Source organism: Stegastes partitus, unplaced genomic scaffold, assembly GCF_000690725.1.
Source record: "Stegastes partitus isolate 25-593 unplaced genomic scaffold, Stegastes_partitus-1.0.2 Scaffold62, whole genome shotgun sequence".
Lineage (NCBI taxonomy): Eukaryota > Metazoa > Chordata > Actinopteri > Pomacentridae > Stegastes > Stegastes partitus.
Genome location: NW_007577793.1, coordinates 321,752 through 334,503, shown reverse-complemented (window position 1 = coordinate 334,503; position 12,752 = coordinate 321,752). Strand labels below are relative to the sequence as shown.

At 38.5% G+C, this 12,752-nt stretch overlaps 3 protein-coding genes across 4 annotated transcripts in view; 2 read left to right on the top strand and 1 right to left on the bottom strand.

Moving 5' to 3' along the window:
* The window catches only part of LOC103353153 (lebercilin LCA5 like), a 15,924-nt gene extending 13,175 nt beyond the window's left edge, over positions 1 to 2,749 (top strand). The window contains exon 11 of the mRNA XM_008275975.1: positions 2,281 to 2,749. Coding sequence (XP_008274197.1) covers positions 2,281 to 2,439 — 159 coding nt within the window. The 3' untranslated portion in view covers positions 2,440 to 2,749. The remainder of the gene's footprint in view (positions 1 to 2,280) is intronic.
* A 67-nt stretch (positions 2,750 to 2,816) lies between these two features.
* get1 (guided entry of tail-anchored proteins factor 1) lies at positions 2,817 to 5,910 on the bottom strand. Its single transcript, XM_008275943.1, has 5 exons — positions 5,798 to 5,910; positions 5,129 to 5,294; positions 3,726 to 3,793; positions 3,352 to 3,466; positions 2,817 to 3,214 (listed from the first exon to the last, which is right to left on the bottom strand). Exons 1-5 carry the CDS (start codon positions 5,885 to 5,887, stop codon positions 3,141 to 3,143), a joined length of 513 nt encoding a protein of 170 aa, XP_008274165.1. The 5' UTR covers positions 5,888 to 5,910; the 3' UTR covers positions 2,817 to 3,140.
* Positions 5,911 to 6,435: 525 nt separating this feature from the next.
* LOC103353134 (non-histone chromosomal protein HMG-14) lies at positions 6,436 to 9,945 on the top strand. 2 transcript variants are annotated; one of them, XM_008275945.1, is made up of 6 exons: positions 6,436 to 6,621; positions 7,686 to 7,715; positions 8,721 to 8,750; positions 8,875 to 8,922; positions 9,036 to 9,155; positions 9,257 to 9,945. In XM_008275945.1, the coding sequence occupies exons 1-6, from the start codon at positions 6,607 to 6,609 to the stop codon at positions 9,308 to 9,310; spliced, it is 297 nt and encodes a 98-aa protein (XP_008274167.1). In that variant the 5' UTR covers positions 6,436 to 6,606; the 3' UTR covers positions 9,311 to 9,945. The 2 variants fall into 2 exon arrangements, with proteins under 2 accessions (XP_008274167.1, XP_008274166.1); XM_008275944.1 differs by having other exon boundaries at positions 6,446 to 6,621; positions 9,254 to 9,945.
* Positions 9,946 to 12,752: the final 2,807 nt, after the last annotated feature.

Genomic DNA, 12,752 nt, shown 5'->3' with positions numbered 1-12,752 from the left:
GAGGCAAAAAATAAAGAGCTAGAGATGAAGTCTAATCTAGAGATGCAGAGGTTGCTGTTAGCACGTGAAGAAAAGCTGAAGGAAATGAAGAATCAGGCAAAATTTGAGATTACGACTTTCAGTCCTGAACCTCCTCTCCTCAATTTGATGTTGGTGGACATATGTAGTCCCATACGAGGACTTATGATAGTTTAAAAACCACTTGTAAAACAGGTTAAACAGCATACTTACTATGTAAACCCCACAAAAGAGCACAAATGCAGGAAGAGGTTGAGTATTTGTAAAAACATGGTCTGGCAGTTCCAAGTTCCAGCCTCTGGGCTCCCCGTGTTTGCTGGTGCCCAAGTTGTAGGGGAGACCACACTTTATACAGACTTCAGAAAGGTAAACAGTACTACCAAGCCCAATGCATGTCCTCTTCCTTGTGTGAAACATTGCATAACTATGGTTGGAGCTGCTTACTATGTTACAAAGTTAGTATTGATTCAGGGTTATTGACAGCTTGTGCCTCTAAATTTTCTGCATTTGTTAACCCAGACAGCTCCATTCAGTATATTGTCATTTTATTTGGCATGTGCAATGCTCCAGCTATCTTCCAGCACCTAATACAGAGAGTGTTGTTGGAGTCACAATGTGTCAAGGCATACTTTGATGATATGATGGTCTACTCCGCTGATTGGGAGTTACACGTGCAAGCCTTGTCTATGTTTCAGCGTTGTAAGGAGCATCTCTCACCTTGATGCTTGCAAAACTACTGTCAACAATCTGGAAAAGTGGTTTGGTAAAGTGCATCCAGTAGATGCTAATGTGACAACCATCACCTGCTTCTTTGTTCTCACTACTAAGCAAGAGTTGCATCACTTCCTCCGCTTAGCTAGCTACTAAAGAAGGTTTTGCCTTAACTTTGCTTCCATTATGTCCCCTTTGACAGATCATCTGAGCCTCGCGACAAGTTTTGTTTGGTAATAAAGTTGTGAGAAGGCCTTTCAGAATGTAAATCTATAAGTAATGCAATTCAAGCTGGAAGTTGACGCAAGTGGTACTGGAGTTGTGCGGTATTGTTACAGACTTAATCCTCTGGCATCGATCACCTTGGGCTCTTTGGAATTTTTTGGCTTATGGTGGCTCAACTTCATAGCCAGTGATCGGTTTTACAGATCCCAACCCTCTAGTGCTTTTGTCTCCAATCCACATAGTAACCATCAACTCATGTGACTGGCCTTGATTGTCCAAAACTACAACATCGAGACTCGTCACAAACAGGGGTGTGACCTATTTGGGTTACCATCTTAAGGGAGTGGGTTTTATGTTTACTTTGGGTCCTGTGTTGGTTTGCCTGTCCTCTTCTGTTTGTTTTTACTCTTGGTGCAGCTCCGAAGTGTCTTAAACATTAATGCCTGTGATAAGATGGGCAGGGTCTATTTAAGTAGCTCCTCACACTGCCCACACTTTCTCTGGATCTCTGCTCCTAAGCATTACCCCGCTTAAGTTTTTCCTTCTGTATTGTTTTGTCTTTTGAGAATAAATGTCATTTTTGTTTCCATTAAAACCAGTGTTTTGTCTCAAATTAAGCTGTCGCTTTTGAGCCAGTAGTAACACATAATAATGAATGAATGCATATGAAATGGGAATATTGTACATGAAAATCAGAAGTTGTATGTTATTGGAACTAATATTGCACAACCTATGTTCTGCAAATTTGTATTATTTTTTGAGATTGAAGTGTCTGATGTTTTAGTTGAATCCTATGATAAGAATATTTGGAGCATGTCTCAACATTTAGGGGAAAATGTAAAGATGACGAACAAGAGGATACTGGTATGAAGGTGAAGGGAGTGGGATGGTGGTGGGTGACACATTACAAAGACTGAAATTAGAAAACTAGTGCAGCTCCCTTTCTAGCATTTTTTCCCTTCATTTTCTCTTTTCATTTTATTTTAGTACATGAAGAAAAATCTGGAGTTATGCCAAGCCGCATTCAAATGCCAGATACTGAACAGAGAAAGATCAATGAGGAAAGAAAGCTAACCTGCCACTTGCAAGAGCAAATATATCAGCTAACAAAAGAATTCAGGTACTGTCAGTTGAAAACAACTGGTGGCAGTGTCTTTCACATTTTAATCCCCATTTACAAGCATTGACATAGTGTTAAGATGAATGAATATTGTACACGGAAATCAAACGATGCACATGATATTGGAACCAATATGATCAAACTTTGTAGAAAAATACTGTAAACGACATTGATGTTATTTTGAACCTAAGAGAGAAGAATGTTAGCTCCCCAAAGTCAGACACAAGTACATCTTCACAAAATCTACTGAGGACCTGCACAATGGAAGACCTGTTAGCAGCATGGACACGACCTCCTGTGAGAGCACCAAGAGCACAGTGAAGGTAGAGTCCTCAGCAGTGGAATTCATGACCTTCATTCATTAGTAGGAAATCCAGGAGAGGTGATGTAGGCAGCTCTCAGTTTGAGCAAACAGCAGTTCAACAGAAAGCTGATGAGTTCTTTAGTTCAAGTGAAGTCACTGAATTGACCCTTCCTGGGGACCATATACAAGAAAATCTTTGACTGAACCAGTGGATACAGTAAAAAAAAAAATGTTAAAAATAAAAAATAGTAATGAAAACAGACTAGGATTGTCTCCAACTTTTTATTATTAACAAAGACTTTATTTTTTGTGTTAACTAAAAGCTTCAAAAACATTGTGGGTTGCCTACTTTGCTCTAATATCTTTTTTAATTTCAACCAAAATACCTGACTTGTTTTTGTATAATTCCCAATTTGCAAAATTACAATAAATACAAGCTTTTTCTTAGGTTATATTTTATTTAAAAAAGGAGCATTTCAAAACCTGTATGTTCTGAAATAATACACAATCAAAATATCCACAGAATTAAATTAAAACAAATTCATCTTAACAAAAACAACACATTTCAACACAAAGTTACAGTACAACAAATTACTGTTGCACTTGAGAATCAACAAAACGCACCGCATTTTTACATTCTGACCTGGGATCAGCTGACAGAAAAACGATGGAACAAAACTGTAGGTTTCATCTTTCAGAAAATGCTGAGGGAAAAGGTAGAAAACCCACAAATTTAACTTGTAAAATTATTATCTGGAATGTTTAGCTGACGGCATTAAGACCCAGTGTAACTACTTTGTTGCAAACCACCAACCAGCATGTGATTCCCACTCCACCTGAAAGGAAAGAGCAGCTTTGTCAATGAATTATATATATGTATATACACACCTTGTGTAGCATATTTCTATACAGAGTTGTTCGTGCTTATAAATGATATTTCGGCCTATTAAATACAAAAAAAGAGATTGACTACCTGCCACCCCTGTTGGGAAAGCCACAAGGCGCTCCACAGGGGCAATCCATCTACTGGGGACCACAGTCACTGGATCGGAGTAATACTTCCATATCAATGAGATCATGAGTGCAGCCTGACAAATAACAGAAAGAAACAATTAGGTTATAAGAAGCACCTACTTACTTAACTTATCATGATGGTAACAATGTAATTTCTTTCATTTACTTCTAAAATAATCAGAATAAAGTATTTACATAGTATTAATTGTAGGTTTTGTTTCTGACAGATGGCCAATGCTTACATTCTATGGTACTGATAAAGCTATGGTCTCATAGTTGCACTGAAATCTAAAACTAAATGCGTCTATGCTTAGACTAACAATCTCCACTTACCTGAAGTATGTAAAAGACAATGTTCACGACCCATTTCATTTTGGCTTGTTGAGCAGTCCTTGATTTCACTGCAAATAAGAGGAAACATGTAGCTGTTAGAGTGAACATGCTGATTGTTGTGGTGATACTGCCTTCTTTAATACTATCGCAGTGACTTTTAGCCTTTAATCAGATTGAAATGCCATTGTGTTTTACTTCATTACTTGAATCACTGAAAGCATCTGTGATGTGAGCAGTGGTCTGAAAGCAGTTTATGAGCCTTTTATTGTACATTCCCAATTAATGTGTTCCACTCGGTCATACATTAGGTAAGACTGAGTGTGTTGGAAAAATACATGTAAGAAATACACTCAAGTAAATGTGGAGCAGTAATTCATTTTGGACAGTTCATAAAATACTTAGTCAAACATCAGAGAGTTCCCCTTGATAAATTCAATGACTAAGGCTGGATTCAGCAGTTGAGGTGTCGACAGTCATTGAAATTTCGAGAAAATCATGATTAGTTGACGTCATATATCGTACAATATGAGCTATATAGGTTGGAGATTTTATTTAACTTGTATTTAAACACATTCTATTTGTTTGCAAGAAATCCTAAGGCGAGGCATGAAGGACAGCAACAGGCGGCAACAGACGGCAGCTGTTCTCAGCGAACACTCAGCTATGTATCCAAAACCTCCAACCATTTCCTTCAGGTTGGTGGTTTTTATGTGTGAATCTGCTGTAGTGAGCATGCACAGGTGTGGAACGTACAATATCTGCCTTTGGAAGTCAGAGCTATAGTGTATCACAGTATATTTTCTCCTATGGCTCTTTAAGGCGCCAGAACCAACTGAAGGGCTCTGTATATAGGGGACGGTTCTTCACATACTTTAAAGGTTCTTCATTTTATTGGACTTTTTTGGATTGAGGGCAGGTAGATGGAAACAATTAGAGCTCCAACTAACATTATCGATTTATTACTTAGGTCGATAAAACACCAGAAAAAGGTGAGAAATGACCATAACAACTTCACAGACCTTCGCCCACATCTTATGATACATTCAACTTTTTTGCTTAAAAAATACTTTAAGATTTAAGAGTCCTGTGATCAAAATAGAACCACAAAGGAAATAAGCTATTTTTGCCTATGTTCTTCGGAGTGCCATTTAATATGCCTAAGGAAACTATTTATCAATGGTTCTTAGAGGCACCTCTGGGTAATTCTTTAAAGACCTGTTTAAAGAAATGGTTCATCAAAGAACCTTTTGTGAAAAGAGTCTATGTGGAACTAAAAATGGTTCATCAATGGCATAACTGAGAAGAACCACTTTAGTCTTTATTTTTCTGGATGTAGAATTTAAATTGTGGGGCTCCTGTAAAGCTGCCTCCCCTGTACATAAGTAATTTCTTTTACATCTCACCGTGTGTTTTCAGCTTGTCTGTTGTCTTGTTGATTTTGCGCTCCAGTCTGGCATATCTAGCAAACTCATCCATCATGCTAATGGAAGACTGCTCCTTCTTCATCTCCTGTATTTCGGTCCTCATCTCACTCTCCTGCTCAGCATCTTTCTGCACCATCTTTGAGAGCTTCAAAGAAACAAGACTGTTACTAACCAAACACAGAGGCTGGGTTTAAATGTGATGTAGATGACTAAACCTCGATCACAGAGTCCCTAAATGTTGCTGCTACACAAAGAGGGGGGGATGCCTAAAAGTGTCACAGAATAGAGATTCTTATTATAGCACACTATCTTTAACAGTAAAGCTAAACTGTAAACACAGCTAGTTAAACGGCACTCTGGCGCTATAGTGGGCTCCTTAGTTTTAAACAATGATGGAGAACAAAATGTTTCCCACTAGTGTGTAGTAACTAGACCGGGTTCTTTGGAAAAACCCCACCCTCTGGCCGAACAGCTTCGTTGTTTCAAGCTAGCTTATTAACCATGTAGCATTACCCACTAAGTTAGCTTCACAGACGGCTAAGCTAGTAAACAACAACCGAGGCCACACATTCCAATGGCACATTAACAAGCACAAAGCTGAAGCCGTTTTCAAGCACGACACAAATACAAGCAACAATCCCAACTTACGAAAGACGACATGCTCGGTAGGAGTGTTTTCATGAGGTTACACAGAAATACCGAGCCCAACACCAAGAACCACGCATAGCCGGTCGCCATGTTTCTTCTCGCACAGTCACCCTCCTCCTTGTTGCAGCTGTGGAGCTGCTTCACTGCCCTTACAAAGTAGCTCTGGCCATTTTTAAAAACACATTAAAACTCCAATGAACTAGACAGTGCATGTATTCGATAGCATATTAAAGTTGTAGCTAAATGTGATTTTTATGTGCATTGTTTTTTTGTTTGTTTTTTTGTTGTTGTTTTTTTACTGTATCTGCAGGTTTAATTGTAAACGACGGCTGTATACGTCAGGATTTGGAGCGGAGAATGGAAAAAGTACAGTGCTGTACAGCTTTGTTGTTCGATCATGTTAATGCGCATACATTGTTATTTAACATCATGGCTGTAATGCATTCTCCAAGTCGCGCACACACCCCGTAAATCAGAAAGTGAGAGTTGGCTGGACTCACTGATTGGCATACTGTACTGCCCACACAGGTAAGATGTTATGGTTCAAAAATATGCTTCCTCGACGTGAAAGCCAATCACTGGAAGCCAGGGGCGGGGGTTTACTTTTCCTGCTAGGTTGGTAGGATCAGGGATAAAATATACCGAGAGGGAGATCCAATCCGGTTTGAGCTAGTTCTTATACTAGTCGGACGTTTATGTTAAGTTACAGACTGCTCCGGAGGTGTAAGACAGAGGTGCAAGGCTGACCCACATTACGCTGAGTTTCCTTAAAGGCTGTGTCAAATCTGTGCTGTGCAAACCAAGCAACAATGGGAAAGAAAAAGGTAAGTCGAACGTTTACATTATGGAGGAAATTATAAATATTGTCTGTTTTACATTTTATGAGTGTAACGTTTCCAAATGCACAGACTGTTCTTTTTCGTCGGGATGTATTTTTCTTCACAGTATATTAGGTGATATGTGTGAAATGCCAGCATTGAGGCCATGTGCATGCACGTAGGGAGTCCACCTTTGCTGCGCTCAGGTCTGTCGTGTCTGTGCTGTTGATACAGGGAAGTGGCGCCTTTTTACTTAGCCCAACATGCAACATGCTTTTTCGTCGAAGAAGTTTGCGCCTTGCGCGGTGTTTCCTCTTACGACTGCTTTATATTCCTGTCGTTAATTATGTTATGTGGTTGGGTTTTATAATATTTCACTGAGATCGAACAAAGGGGTGTACCCGTCGTCGAAGCACAGGTTACCATTTCAAGGAAATTTCTCTGCGTAAATGCCTCTAAAGGTTTGACCTGCTTCACTGCTCAGGCAGCTATTTGCTCGAAGAATACGTGGACTTGTTACATCGTGTTTTTGCAGCGCGAACTGCTCAGATTATGACCTCTGACTGCGCACTGCTGCTGCTGCGCTTCGCTTCTGAGGTGTTCAAGTCTTTTCTCTCGGATCGACATGGCAGCTGATATATCCTTTAAAGACAGCGACACGTGTGGTTACTGAGGCAAATAATGGCGGATAAGTTTTATTTTATGCAACAATCCTCAGGTTTCGTCACGTTGGGGACATAAACAGATACTGATGTGCGGAGCGCATGTGGAGGTGGAGCGACCTTTCCCTCTTCCTAAAGTAGCTGCAGCACCGTGCTTACTTAACAGAACATGTTTGATCATGAACGATGTGAGAATCAACTAAAAGTGGCCAAACCTTGCTAGTCAGTTTAGAAACGTGTCGCACCCCTCCCCACGTACAGATTGCATAATTTTCTTTGTGACTTAAGGGGAAGGAGAGGTGCCCATCCCCCCCTTTACATTACACACCCACTTTAGCGCACTCATGAATGGTTGTTGCTCCTGCCTTGTTATTATTATTCATTTCTGCTTCTCTCTGTCCTTCACAGACTACCACTGATGCAGAGGCAAGTGCTGAGGTTGGTATCCAAGTCTTGACATCCAAACTGATCCAAATTTATGCCAGAGTCCCAACTGACACTCAAATGGACATTTTGTTCTACTTTCTGTCACTACAAAGAGAAAGTCTTAATTGGTACAAGATGGCCTTTAACATAGTTTAGTCCAACTCATTTTTAGTCCTACACATGAGAAACTGGGGTTCTAATGATGACAGTGTCAATTCAATTGCTTTAATTTGCAGATTATCATCCAGTTTATTGGGTTTGAGGAGCTGCACAGCCTGTAGGGGGTGCAAGTTTACAGTTTCGGCTGCGTTCAAATGTTCTTATAACGCAACACTAAATGTTGAGTTATAGCATGAGTGTAACCAAAGCACACCAACAATGCATTTTTTCATCTTTTCTCACAAAAGTCCTGGACTAAATGCATATGCAGTATAGTTGTATGTAATTTTATTATGTAGACTTCTCTATAGAGTGCGAATTGTGCAGAACCCAAAAACTGGAGCTAATTTACAGTTTTGTTGGTTTCCTTTGTCAAGGATGGTTTTCACCTTTTTGGTTGTTTGTTTTGGTTTCTCTTACTGAAGAATCTCAAATGTAAACATACAAGTATTTGGATTATTGCTCTCAGAAGCAGAAATGGTTTGACACTTCTGATAAACTGATAAATAGTTTAATCTAAATTTTTTTGTGATTATTATTGATTGTTCTTACTTTGTAAGACGAAGACTACAGTTCACATATGTAATTAATTAAACATGATAGAATAACATTCAGTCAGGCATTTAACTGTAGCTTCAGTGCTTGTTAGTGTAACACTCTGGTATGCTCGGTGTCTGAAAACATGTGTAGAAGCACTCATTACTTCCCTTTTGTGCTCATTTTATCACCCCCACTGTGAGTAACATTTGTTTGATTGCACATTTTATGGCAGAGTGTCTTACAAAATCTTTGAACCTAATGATCCAGTATTTATCAATAATGGAGAGAACTAACACCATATTCTCTGTTTTTCTTTAGCCAAGGAGAAAGTCTGCAAGATTGTCAGGGGTAAGTTCTACAAAATCCACCAAAGACCCTGGCATTTTAATGAATTTTAGTATTTTCTGTTTGAACAATGCATTTTTTGCTGCTACGATATGGCACATAATTGTGTGGTGCATGTGTGTTACAGACTAAGAAAGAGACAGCGCCAGAGACAGTAAAGCCAGAAAAGAAAAAGGTAAAAAGAGAAATCTTGCCATTGCAGTACTTCACTGTATGCATTTAAAACACACATTTTATTTTCTATTACGCATATTTGACATACTGCTTGGATTTTTGCTCATATGATAGGCACCCGGCAAGAAAGAAGTGAAAAAAACAGCAGTGGTCGAGCCAGAGGAGAAGAAAGAAGAACCTCAGGCGGAGACAGAAGAGGTTCCTGCAGAAAATGGAGAGGCCAACACTGAGGAGGTAATATAGTTTGTTTTTTTCCCTTGACCAATTCTGTGTTAAACTTTCATTGTGGTAAAGAGAACTAAATGCTGAAGCCTGTTTTCTCCATCCTCCAGCAGGCCACAGCTGCAGATGACCAGCCGAATGGTGAAGAGGAAAAAGCAGCAGAGTAGTAGTGATACCTCTGAACTCATTTGCCAATGCTCCCTGTACCTCCTTTGTTGTAAAATGCAGAGAATATTTTTATCTACTATTTTCTTAAGACAACAATGTTTTTAGGGATGTGATTGCATTTTATTTTTTTTAAATACTACAACAAAGTCTCTGTCATTGTGCTTTCGTGGTCTTTTTGTTGTTAGATTCTAGTTTTTTGTTTTTTTTCCTGCATGACATGCAATAATGCCTTTATCAGGAATGGGAGAGTTTACCTGAAACATTCCCAAGGAATTTAAAGAGATTTTGTAACCTGTATTGTGTTGGAAAACTCATCAAAATACTGTTTGTTTGATAATAGGAGGATTCAAAAGTTTGAAGCTTGTATTCTATGCTAAAACAATGCCTTGCTCACAATGTTCAGTTTCATCATTCGCAAAATGATGGATTGTTGGTTTTCACTTTAAGGTACAATTGAGAACAATTGAATTGATACATTTTCTAAGCTATGCTCAAAACAAAAATGCATTACAAAGTTAGTCATATTTGTTAAGGTTTTGGGGTTTGTCTACCAATGTACAGTTTCCTCTTAAAAAAATGTTTTCTTTGTTTTTGATGGTATTAAATGCCAATTAAAGTGGGGAATTTCTTTTAATTGTTTGTGTCTCATCAGTTATGTATCTTATTCAATCCTGAATACAGTAAACAATTTACATGAACCAATTTCAGATGTTTTACCTGGAAAGAAGTATTGCTGATCTTCAAGGCACTTTAGTGAGAATTAAATGATGATAATTAACAAGAAATCCTAAAACTAAACATTAACATTACACTGAATGTTGCATTTCCATTTCCCGGTTAGCTTTGTAGCAGAACTAGTAGAGATTGTTGCATATGAGGTTGATTAAATGATTTAAAAACAAAAAATTGGTACATATGCATATGAAGCATGAAAGCTAAAAGGAAACATGGCCTGATAACTGTGCTTGGGTGGAGCCTTTCCAAAAAAGAGCCACTGTGCACTACAGTGCTACATGGCTCTACATTTGTTGGGTGCTTGTTTGATAAATACATTCAAAATTAATTCAGTAGTATGCACCATGTAGAAATTGTATTAGCTGTTATAATAAAGTCTTTGAAACTAAACAGTCAAAAAGCACGGACCCCTAATCTCTTTGGTTGGTTGATATTTTCCTGTCAAGCAATTTCGCATATTATAAAAGTTGCTAGCAATGATGAAAAATGGCCTTTTAGGGCTCGTGGTGGCCCTGATGTAGTTGTCTGCTTTGTCCAGGTGCTAATTCAGGCTCCAATATTACATGTTTTCAATATAATTGTGATTTAAATGTTTTAAGGGAGCACTGTTGCCTCGCAGCAAGTAGCTGCCGGTTCGCGTCTCAGTGGGGTCACCGGAATCTTTCTGCATGGAGTTTGCATGTTCTCCCTGTGCAGCGTGGGTTCTCTCTGGGTTCTCCGGCTTCCTCCCACACAGTCCAAATACATGTTGAGGTTAATTGGTGATTCTAAATTGTCCGTAGGTGTGAATGTGAGTGTGCTTGGTTGTCTGTCTCTCAGTGTAGCCCTGCGATAGACTGGCGACCTGTCCAGGGTGTCCCCTGCCTTCATCCTAAATCAGCTTGGATAGACTCCAGCCCCACGCGACCCTAGTGAGGATTAAGCGGCGTATAGATAATGGATGGATGGATGTTTTAAGGGCCTGTTCCTTTACTTTTACTTTGCTGATTGTTATAATATACAATTAACATGAAAACCAAAAGAATATTGGTTTCATATACTGAGGCTACAAAGGCTCATCTTTTCTTCAAAATCTCATTTACTAAGACATTTGAGAATGATATTATTGTCTATAAACTTTACCTGTAGCTAGTGGGTACAACCTTGTGACCACTCATTATAGGTGACAGCCCTTTAACCCGTTTAATCCTCACTGGGGTTGCGGGGGGCTGGAGCCTATCTCAGCTGACTTAGGGTGAAGGCAGGGGACACCCTGGACAGGTCGCCAGTATATCGCAGGGCTACACTTAGAGACAGACAACCAAGCACACTCACATTCACACCTACAGAGAAGTTAGATCAGTAATTAACCTCAACATGCTTTTGGACTTTGTGGGAGGAAGCCAGAGAAACACTGCACCACCTTGCAGCCCTTTCATATGGATTTATTTTTTAGAAAATTCAACAAGGTAGAGAGTTCTCCTCCCAAGATTGAATCATTAACAATTCAGGCTTACAAAGATACAAAGCTACCCAGTTTTAGTAGAGAAAAATCATGAAAAATAAACATATTTAGTTGAGGTTTATTTACAAGATTTTGCTTTAGTTTTTGACTGAATCTCAGTCTTTTCCATTAACTGAAGAGAGCTTTGTGTTTAGAATTATCGGCATGTTTCTGAGGTCAAGAATAAACCTTTGTCCTCAAACGTAGTTTTGTAATACTTTTTCTTACTTATCCATTTAATCGTGTGGCCTCATAAACTTTATCTTTTAACCTGCTGGACTATCCTGAGCTGGTGACCAAATGAACCTTTTTGTTGTGCAAGAATTTCCTAGTTTCCTTAAATACACACAAACATACACACACAACACTACATGGTCACAAGTCTTGAGTGTTAGTTTGTGGTACATAAACAACGTGTGAGTGCAGTACTGCCCTTTAATGGTGCAAATTGCCAAACAACTGTGCAAGCAATGAAATTGTTGGTCCCTTATTAAAATCTGGTGACTTCTGTTTAATGATAGGGTAAATTGGGGTAAGACTGGTTCATTCATTCAGATCTTTTCTTGGATGATAGCGTCTTTGCTAATTTATAAATAGCATGAAAAATATTTTACTGTTGGAAAGACCCAAGGAAGTCGTTTTGAGGTTGATGTCATATTTTGACAAAATAAAAAAGGTCTCTTTTTTGTTTTATTAGAATATGCATACACAAACTTTTTCATACCGTTTACATGAGAGTGATATGGAGGGTTGTCTATTAGTTTGATCAAACAAAAACAAACACTTTTTGTAATATGTGAACGTAAAAGGGTAAGACTTGGATGAGCTCCTCGTCAATGTAGACTAAGCATACTTGGCAATTGGTGATCTGACAATATTTTTATGTCAGGAAAATAAATATCAGTGACATCAAAGTTATAACTTTGTATTGTCCTATTTCCACAAAGTTAATTGGCAAAATAATATAGGCAAACTGTTAAAAATTCTAAAACAATTTCTGTATGTGTAATCTACCAGATACATTGCAGTTAAGGTAAATGCAACAACATAAAGAATATTTGAAAAAAATAAATCTTATGCATAAATGACAAGTGTGTATGGATCACAGTAGCTCATGAGGTAAGATTGCTTAGGTCATGGGGAAAGATGTCCCTTTTAGGATTGTATATTTAGATTTACAATAAAGCTGTATTCTGTTAGGATTTATTTACCTTCTAAATTCG

Coding starts and splice junctions, on each gene's coding strand:
- LOC103353134 (XM_008275944.1), top strand. Junction 8,923..9,035: donor TAAAGCCAGAAAAGAAAAAG/GTAAAAAGAGAA, acceptor CTCATATGATAG/GCACCCGGCAAGAAAGAAGT. Junction 9,156..9,253: donor GAGAGGCCAACACTGAGGAG/GTAATATAGTTT, acceptor TCCATCCTCCAG/CAGGCCACAGCTGCAGATGA.
- get1 (XM_008275943.1), bottom strand. CDS start 5,887: ATGGCGACCGGCTATGCGTGGTTCTTGGTGTTGGGCTCGGTATTTCTG. Junction 5,295..5,797: donor TACCGAGCATGTCGTCTTTC/GTAAGTTGGGAT, acceptor GTTTCTTTGAAG/CTCTCAAAGATGGTGCAGAA. Junction 3,467..3,725: donor TTGTCTTTTACATACTTCAG/GTAAGTGGAGAT, acceptor GTTATTTGTCAG/GCTGCACTCATGATCTCATT.